At 47.4% G+C, this 10,251-nt stretch overlaps 1 protein-coding gene across 1 annotated transcript; it reads left to right on the forward strand.

The window, feature by feature from the left end:
* The first annotated feature begins 4,692 nt into the window (after positions 1 to 4,692).
* On the forward strand, positions 4,693 to 5,936 carry pou3f1 (POU class 3 homeobox 1). Its single transcript, XM_028980939.1, has one exon. The coding sequence runs from the start codon at positions 4,732 to 4,734 to the stop codon at positions 5,860 to 5,862; it is 1,131 nt and encodes a 376-aa protein (XP_028836772.1). The 5' UTR covers positions 4,693 to 4,731; the 3' UTR covers positions 5,863 to 5,936.
* Positions 5,937 to 10,251: the final 4,315 nt, after the last annotated feature.

The raw sequence follows: 10,251 nt of genomic DNA on the forward strand, positions 1-10,251 counted from the left end.
TGCAGTTTGTGGGGTAGACCATATAGAGCCGAAACAGGGGTGCAGTTAAAACACTGTAAAAAGTTTTGGGGTACCGCTCCTCTTCCACATTAAACAGCTTGCCATTCTTACAGAACATGTTCCTGTAGTCCTTCATCTGTGCTTTACAGGCGGGCCCATTGCATGACCTTCTGACCTTCAAATTGCAACCATATTCACAGAAGAATCTGTTGTTTTGTTTTTATTGCTTATGGTTTCGGTTTTGTTTGCATTGTTTTATTATTGCTGTTTACAATAGCCACAAAATAAATGCAAAATAAAAATGTACTATTGCTGTCCTCTGTTGAAAATTTACTAGTGATGGGGGTACACATTGAAAAGCTTCTCATGTTAACGAAGTCATTTTGCAAAGTATGAACTTCTTCTGGATATTGTTCAATATGAAAATTGCAGAATGTACGTGCAGGAAATTCTACTTCTTTTTCAGTTCCTAGATTAAGTGTGGGGAAAGTTCTATATCCGGTGTAAACTATATGCTCTTACTCTTCAGTCAATTTTTGGGGGAAAAAAAAAGCACATTTGCAATTGAAACAAAAGCTGGCGTCTTATTATTTATGGCTTATGTCGCTTCTCCGTCCGTTCAAACGGCGCTTGGCTCGGGACCAGAGTCGCAGCCGCGGCGGCGCTGACCGGCCCGGGTTTGAAGCTCGGAAGCCGTAATTGCGGCGCGTCATGAATATTCACGAGTCGCGCCTAATTAGCCCGGAGACGCGGAGCGGGGAAAATATCCCGCACCTTTTTACCGCGTTCCCCCGAGACGGAGTTCATTAGCCAAAAAAAAAAAGAGAGAGAGAGAGAGAGAGAGAGAGAGCACCTGAGAAAAGTGCACGGCGTCTCGGTCCCGGTTGAGACGCGGCTGCGCGCGCACGCGCGCTCCCGTCGCCCATTACGCGCGTCTGTCAAAACGGAAACAAAGCGCGCTAATGACGAGCAGGGAACCTCGGGGATGGAAGCTGAATAGACTCTTTTTGGTCGAGTTGTCCTCCACAAAGTCCGGCCCAGTTGGACTTTTGATTTTTTTTAACTCGTTTTTTATTTTATTTTTTTTAACTCTGTATTAGGAGGGTGGTAGTGGCCTAGTGGGTAACACACTCGCCTGTGAACCAGAAGACCCAGGTTCAAATCCCACTTACTACCACTGTGTCCTTGAGCAAGACACTTAACCCCGAGTGTCTCCAGGGGGGGACTGTCCCTGTAACTACTGATTGTAAGTCGCTAAGGGCGTCTGGTAAATGCTGCAAACTGTAAAATTCAACTCAAACTGAGCGGAATAATGTTAATAATAACCCCCTCGGTTTTTCTCAATTTGAGATTTTGTCACGATACAGCAAATTATAAGGCATAATAACCAGCCGTGTACATCTGTTTTCGTCGTTTTGAAACGTCCGCCCTGTTTTACCTCCGTGTTTAATCCGACCACTGTGGTCTCGTTCGATCTCAGTTCGACTGTGTGCTGGATTTCGGGTGTGTGACACGGGCCAGCAGCAGGTATTCCACGGAAATGTCCCCGGGACAACGTGCCGCTGCCAGGACTTTCTCTCTGGGATTTAATTTCAAGGAAGCTCTTGCCAAGCTATCTGTGCAAAATATCTTCTGCCAAATAAATTTCAGAAAGTCGTCCTGAACCTGTTAAATTACGAATGACATAATACCTTCTAATCACTTTTTTATATTAGGCCAATCGGGATCCCTTTTACTGAACAAGTTCCCAGTATCGATCTGGACCCCAGGCTCCCAAGTTTCATTTGACAAGATTTGGAATGTTTTAAAATAAATTATGTTTTTATTGAAACGATTTTTTTCAGAAATCACTGTGATGGGTGAATTCTGATGTCATATTTATTAAGTGAAGCGTATTAGAGTTGCGCCTGCGTCCTCTCTCTCTTCTGATTGGACAGCCTCTTGGTGGCGAGACCCTTCCTGTTCCCACGGGACACCGTTCCCTGACCGTCGAGAGTACTTTTTGCAGTGTATAGGAATCCACGGGATTTCTTGAGGGACCGAAACACGTGGCAAAGAGGAGGAAGAAATATCGGAAGCACGGGTGCCGCTGGGGTGAAAGGTCAAGTGGGCCAACGTCCGAATGAGGGGCACCTATATTAAATTTACAGTCCCATCAAAAGCAGGGGGCTCTGGTAGCTGTGTCACGTGACCACAGTCCACAGCCCAAGTACATAAAGACATTTTTTTTATTCATGTATTTACTTATTAAGGTTCTACACTGGGTTTCATCTTAACTTATCATAAAGCTCGCCCAGCATTCCGTTCCTCCAAACTTTCAAACTTCCAGACTGCTTTTCTGGGCCAGGCTGAAAGACGTGGATTGTCTCTCTCTCTCTCTCTCTTTTCTTTTTTTATGAATCCTTAAACGAAGGCTGTTATTTGTCTTTTCCTGTATGACCTATCATTCATCAGCAAGACGAGCGTGATCCTTTCAGACCCCTCTCTCCATAGCAACCTCCCACATCCCAGCAAAAATGCACCTCCCCGCGCACAAGGCCATATTCTCTCCCCCAAAAAGAAAGGCGAGCATCTGGACGCACAAGAGCGGCTCTGTGCCGCTTTTTATAGACTCCAAACCGAGGATGACTCCTCCACGGCAGCGCGTCTTCATTAACCCCCCCAAAAAAACGCTCCGACTCCCGCAAATATTTCGCCGGAGGACCCGCGGATCTGTTCATAGTCGTGCAAAATACAGGAATTCTGGTGAAAGGAGAATTACGGGCGGGGGAAACTTTTCACCCCTTAAACGTCTAATGTCACGACGGGCGTGTTCAGAGGTCCGCTTCTGTATTTAATAATAAAAAAAAACGTCCCCAGATGAAGCGTTCGCCTCAATGAAATTTCGACCAGCCTGTCACGCAAAAAAAAAAAAAACACGCCTTTCACCAGACGGTGACGAGCACCTGTGACCCCGAGAAAACCGCGCGCGCGCGCCCGCACCCCCCCCACGCACGCGCCCCACGCACACACACACACACACACACACACACCGACCGTCTCCTGATATGTGTGTGTATATATGTAGATATATAATAAAAAAACAGCGTAAACTTACCGTCGAGTTGCGTTAAACTGTCACGCAGGAATTGCGTGAATGTCCCATCTCCAAAAAAAAAAAAACCTGCAGTGAACACCCCACGCGAGAGGGAGAAAAAGAGAGAGAGAGAGAGAGAGACAAACAGGAGCGTGAGATAACAATAAAAAATATATATATATATACTTTCAGGTAAATAATTAAAAGAACACTGATAGCGGAAAATGTTGTTTAAAAAAAATCCTAAAAAGCTGCGGGTTTTAGCCGCGCGTCGCGGAGCGCCTGATTGCGCACTTTTAGGCGACTGGAGGAGCAGAGATGTAAGATTTGTTTAAAGCCCCACATTTCCATTTAAGAACGTGATTGTGTTTGCAAAGATCCCTTTCAATCTCCGCGCCCCCCCCCCTCTCTACCCCTCAGCGTCTCTGCGGCTGCTTTGCAATTCATAGAATTGGTAATTTGCTATTGGGACTAAACGTGGAGGGAAAAATAATCAGATCAGCCGGGAGAGGAGAGCAGGAGAAGAAGCCAGGAGGGAAACGCGCCCAATTTCTCTCCCACTTTCCTGTTCGGTGGGTGTGTGGGTGGGGGGGGACCTCGATGGAAAAAATGCGATCAAATGCCACAGTTTGTGTTTTGTGTGTGTATATGTGTTTTTTTTTTTTTTTTTTTTTTTTTTGGGGGGGGTTGCATAGTGCTACACTCGCTGAAAAACACTACAATAAACCCTGCGCTGTGGCGAAGACTCGTCTCTAAATACTGTTTATTTTAATTTAATGTTAAATGCAATTAATCAATTCAATTAAATCTGTCATCGTCATAAATGAGATATGAACATGTAAAAACCTATGGAAAACGTGTAGAATACAAAGTGCTCTGTGTTGCCCGTGGGTGGGAGATGCAGGATGTCGTGTCCACGTCACTGTGTGTATATGTGTGTCGGAAAGAGAGATGGGGGGGTGGGGGGTGAGTTGCCGCGTAATTAACCTAAAGACACGTATATATATCTCACCGTGTCCTGCTCATGCGTAGCAACGGGGAAAGAGATCCCACCCACACACCCACCCAACAGTGAAACGCTCATCGGACTAATAAACGCGTCTGTCTGGGCTAAACTCACGTCAAAACTTTCCGCGCCAATCTTGCCCAAGAGTTCCATTTTAAAAGTCATTTTTCACACTGTACTATCTATCTATCTATGAAAACCCAGCCAGTGTTAGCAAGTGTGACGTAATAATCGTATGAACAGTTCAAAGTTGGAGAGCGCGCTCCAGAAGGCGCTGCGTGACGTCATCGACCCGCGGTTCCAGACGCACGAGACGAGCCGAGGACGGAACTCGGCGACACGCTCCCACGAAGCGGGCCGCTCGGTCCAAAAAGAGGCCCGCACTCCCCCACGTGGCTACTTTCAAAACAGCCCAATCGTTTCCCAGCGTTCCCGGCGCCCTCCGCCGAGACCACGGAGAGAGAAGGCGCGCTCGCGACACTGAGACGGAACCCTTGGCCGGCTCGAGCCAATGCACGCGCGGAGGAGGCGTGGCCTCGGCCGCCCTTCCCCCCGCCCTCCGCTAAGACCTCCCCGAGCAGGCTGCTGCCTTTTCGGCTGTAAAGCCCGCGCGGCTCCGGGGCGCCCGACAGTTTCGCGAGTGGGAGCCATGGCGACAACAGCTCAGTACATCCCGCGGAATAACTCCCTGCCCTCCAACCCGCTCATGCACCCGGACTCGGACAGGATGCACCAGGGCACGACCTACCGGGAGGTGCAGAAGATGATGCACCACGAGTACCTGCAGGGGCTGGCGGCCACCAACACCGGCCACCCGATGAGCCTGACGCACCACCAGTGGCTGCCCACGTCCAACACGGACTGGAGCAGCGGGACCCACGTCGGGCAGCCCGAGCACAGCAAGGCCGGCGTGCAGGCGAGCCGGGAGGACCTGGCCACGGGCTTCCACCACAGATCGCACCTGGTGCACCAGCAGACGCAGGGCGGCCACCACGGCTCGTGGGCTCCGGCCACCACGCACCACCTGTCCCCGCTGTCGCCGGCCTCCAACGGCCACCAGCCGCTGGTCTACTCGCAGACGGGCTACACGAACCTGAACGCCATGCTGAGCCCGCAGCCCGCGTCGCTGCACCACGGCATGCGTGACCCGCTCCACGACGACGCGGGCGGCCACGACAACCAGCTGGAGTCGCCCCAGCAGCCGTTCGGCCACCACCAGGACCACTCGGACGAGGACGCGCCGAGCTCCGACGACCTGGAGCAGTTCGCCAAGCAGTTCAAGCAGCGGCGCATCAAGCTGGGCTTCACGCAGGCGGACGTGGGGCTGGCGCTGGGCACGCTGTACGGCAACGTCTTCTCGCAGACCACCATCTGCAGGTTCGAGGCGCTGCAGCTCAGCTTCAAGAACATGTGCAAGCTGAAGCCGCTGCTGAACAAGTGGCTGGAGGAGACGGACTCGAACACGGGCAGCCCCACCAACCTGGACAAGATCGCGGCGCAGGGCAGGAAGCGGAAGAAGAGGACCTCCATCGAGGTCGGGGTGAAGGGGGCCCTGGAGAACCACTTCCTCAAGTGCCCCAAGCCCTCCGCCCACGAGATCTCCACGCTGGCCGGCACGCTCCAGCTGGAGAAGGAGGTGGTGCGCGTTTGGTTTTGCAACAGGAGACAGAAAGAGAAACGGATGACGCCGGTGGGGGTCCCCCACCCGAGCATGGAGGACGTATATTCACAGGCGGAGACCCCGCCGCTCCACCACGCGCTGCAGAGTCCCGTGCAGTGACCGCTGTCGCCGGCCGAGCCGAACCGACGCCGACGACCGTTACGGCGACCACCACCACGACGACGACGAGGCTGAGTGGGATTTACGCGAGGGGGGTGGGTGGGGGTGGGAGTTTCTGGCTCCCGGACGGAGGTACTTCGAGATGGGGGGGGGGGTCCCCGCAAATGTCACACCAAGATCTGCCAAAAATTGTAAAGAGGATGTCGGTCGAAACGCACTCATTTACACGCACACACACAGAGAGAGAGAGAGAGAGAGAGAGAGAGAGAAAGTTCGTTCGGGCTCTGTCTTTATTTCCCAGTTTCTTCTGTATCTGTCCGAAGGTGGGAGGACTAACAAAGAGCGCACGCCGAGTTCTGCAGTTAGGATTGTTATTAGGATGATGATGATGATGATTATTATTATTATTATTATTATTACGTTTCTCCCAACATTCCGCGTTTCCGTCGTTTTTATTGAAAACGACCCCTTTTGTTCGCGTGTTGGTGCAACTGGCACGTTGCCGCTGCGTGGGTACCACTGCCGGGGTAAAAAAAAAAAAAGTGGTAAAAATGTCCCCTCCATGTCCCTCGTCTAAACCCGCAGACGGCGACGGGACCTTTCTTTCTTTTTTCCTTTTCCTTTACTTATCGTGCATGGAGCACTTATTTTACTGTTTTTTTATTATTATTATTTCTGCAATTATGTAATAATTATTCAAAATTATTCCCCGCCAGGCGATGTGAGCAACATTAATAATGACGATAATTATTTTTGGCATAGAAAATCCCCCCCCGGAAGAGATTTGTCAGCTATCTCAGGTAACGACTCGTGTAAATTATTTCCACCCCTCCTTCCACCGACAGCAGGACAGTTCCTTTATGCTTTTAACGCATCTCCCCGTGGGTTCTTCATCATCCTTTGGCTTGTTGTTGTGGCCACTCGAGGGCTGGAGCGGGAGAAGGTGGTGGAGTTGTGCGCCTTTTTCTTGTCGTTTTCTCAAGGTTTGGCTGATTCCCGAGAATTTAAAAAAAAGAAAAATACAGCATTGTCACGCGTGGACGAAGTACTCTTCCTTCAAGAACAAAAACAGCAAGATTTTAAAAGAAATCGTTGTCACGGTTATTTCCAATGTGTAAATATGTCGAATATGTAAACATATGTATTTGTTTCTGAGTTTATCGTTTTGTTTTGTTATTTTGGTTTTATTGTTATTTTTTGGTTTGTTTCTTTCTTTGTTTCTGGGCAGTTTTGTACACTTACTAATTCCAAGAAAATATTTTAATATGATTTCATTTATGAATTGGACCATTTATATATCTATATATTTATTTCCTTATTGTGTTTGGAGCGTTTTGTTAATTATGTTGCAGTGGATTACACATGTTTTGTTTACTACATTGGTTGTATGTTGATTGCGAAATGTAGACTGCAAAGTCGCATTTATATTTATGTTATAGTAATATTTTATTACTTACATAAAACGTATATACAAGCAAATGTCTTCTGTCGTTATTAAGGTGGCAACATCGCCGGGTGAACTTTTCACCATTTTACCCCAGAACCACAACATTTTTACTCCTTTACACGTCCTGGCCTTTCGAATCGTGCAATATTGATAAAAAAAATGTACACCGGTCTTTCTTTATCTGAGAATAATGCTCTTCTTTATTATTATTGTTATTGTTGTTGTTATTATTATCACCACTATTGTTAAATAAAAACTAAATTTCAGAAGCACGGAGTGGCCGACTGTAGAATATAAATACATAACTCATCTGAGGGGGAATTCACGCACACACACACACACACACAGCTGACAGGGATACCCATCATTCCCATCATGCCCCTGGGGGTCTGGGGTCTGCTGGGTGCTTGGGGGGGTTTGGGGGAGCAGACAAACCTCCCGTTTTATTTCAGGATTCGGACAGAATTAGTGAAAGAAGCTGCAGTGACTTTCTAATCGTTTTAATACATTTAAAAGGTTCTGTGGATTTTCGTTTTCGTATTTTTACACCACGGATTAAAAAAAAGTCAATTCACATCTGCTTAGTTTGCAAAACCTTAAACAAAAAAAAATTATGACAAAAAGTTCCACCGTCCACCCGAATAACGCAATGAACGCAGATCTGAAGATTTCAAAAATGGTTTTCAAAATCCACACCAGAGGCCAAAGTCTGCGTGACGCGAAACCTCGAACCGTGATAGATGCGCAGAACTGATATGTAGATTAATTAAATCAATCAACGATTCATGATTATTATTATTCGTATTGTTGTGGGTGTTATTGTTATTATTATGAATATTAATAAATACAGAGAGATTTTTTTTAAAGCCACTGGGTACCGAAATGATCATTTCGATCCCTGCCGTTGCGACCGCGGACCGTCTTCTCGGACCCGCACCCCCTCGCTTCTCCCTGTTCATTTGACCGCTTTAAAAACTTGCCGTATTTTTCACCGTGATGTTTAAAGTTGCGTGAATTGTCACGAGGCGATCAACTCGACTCGATTCCCAGTCTCCGGGCTCCACACGCCCTTTGTGGATGCGTGGCGCGGAGCCGGGGGGGCGGAAAACGAGCTTCCGGCGCCTCCTAGCGGCGGGAACCGGTCGGTGCGCCAGTTCTTCGCGCGAACGCAGATACATACACCCGTTTTAACGTTGCCATTCAGGACAGAATAATACAAGTGCCACCAACCTTCCCCCTCAGTCTACAGGGGGACATGGTCACTGTTCTATAGACGCGGGCCTCAGCAAAACATCAAACGTTGTCATTTTCAACTTGGTTGTGTCAAAAAGTCGAATTCTGCTGCCCATTTACAACCTTCACACCTCTCCAAAATGTATAAGCATGTGTGTATTGAATTTTTTATCTGTGTCTAGCTTTTGAGCTCAATAATTAAGAGGGCACAGGTTTAATTTACCATCGTTTATGTGAAATATTAATGACACAAGCTGATATTTTACAGTCTGGAAGTCCTCACTATGTATTGGTATGTTCAAAGCAGGCTCAATAAAATAAACAACAGGTAAACACACACACACACAAACATGCTGTATGTGTGGAGTAAAAATATGTGCTGTTCTCTGTGACGCTGAGTGAATTCTTTGCGGCAGGACTTCATCTGCTTGAGACATTTACATTTACATTTACATTTACAGCATTTATCAGACGCCCTTATCCAGAGCGACTTACAATCAGTTACAGGGACAGTCTCCCTGGAGCAACTTAGGGTTAAGTGTCTTGCTCAGGGACACAATGGTAGTAAGTGGGATTTGAACCTGGGTCTTCTGGTTCATAGGCGAGTGTGTTACCCACTAGGCTACTACCACCCTGCACAGTGCAGAAGCTTCAAGATGAAACTTCGGACAGGGGTTAGAGGGCGACAGAGTTATCACTATCATACCAGGGGACCCCTTTCACCAGGGAATGGAAAATTATGGTTCTATAATTTATTAGCCTGGCAGAGCATTACATTTGCTGTATAACGGAGGTTTTGTGTGTAATGGAGGATCTTGAATGTGGCCTTGATATTTGGCCACTTAACACATCACACATTCAAATATAAAAAGGTTCAATGCTCTATACTGCACATTGAAAATATTCTGCCAACAAATAACAATACCAATGGCCCTGAATTATACACACACTCTTACAAACACACCAAATATTCAGCTGGTATTGTCAACTTGTGGCGGGTTGAACGCTGAAAGGACCTTTAAGAGAATAAACAGAACTGGATGAAAGGTCGTATGTCTGAAAATTCCAGAGATATGAGGCTTCAGTCACAATAACATCCATTCACTATAAAGTCATCCATAACCGATTCCATATGATGTACATGTATATATAATGTGTATAATATATATCTCCTCACTAGGTATTGGTATGTTCAACGCAGATTCCGTACATGTATATATAATATATATGTAATGTGTGTGTGTGTGTGTGTGTATACATACTCACCATGCCACCACAATCCTACCCACAGACTATTTAGAGTCCGCAGCCAATCCAGCTGTAGTGTGCATGGCAGCGGGAGGCTGGTGGAACGTGAGAGACGGGGAGAAGGCCCAGCAGCAGGCTGGAGAGCCACAGCACCGCCGCCACCTCAGCACCTCATCGGCACACACAGGAGATGTGGATTAGCAACGATTAGCGGGGATTATGACTGGTTAATGGTGGGAAAATACATTAGAAAAATACATTAGGGTTTCGCGAGGAGGGAGGGGGGTGGGATTTCGCCGGCACTGGTGGATTTGCATTGATCCAGAGCAAATGAATGAGGATTAGCTGCATCTATCTGCCAACAGATAAATTACATTAAGCGTACTATTCGGCACCGACTGTTATTAATGACATTACAAACACTGCAATAATTCTGGCAATTATGGTAATAATAGAGCTGA

Source organism: Denticeps clupeoides, chromosome 5 (genome assembly GCF_900700375.1).
Source record: "Denticeps clupeoides chromosome 5, fDenClu1.1, whole genome shotgun sequence".
Lineage (NCBI taxonomy): Eukaryota > Metazoa > Chordata > Actinopteri > Clupeiformes > Denticipitidae > Denticeps > Denticeps clupeoides.

Coding starts and splice junctions, on each gene's coding strand:
- pou3f1 (XM_028980939.1), top strand. CDS start 4,732: ATGGCGACAACAGCTCAGTACATCCCGCGGAATAACTCCCTGCCCTCC.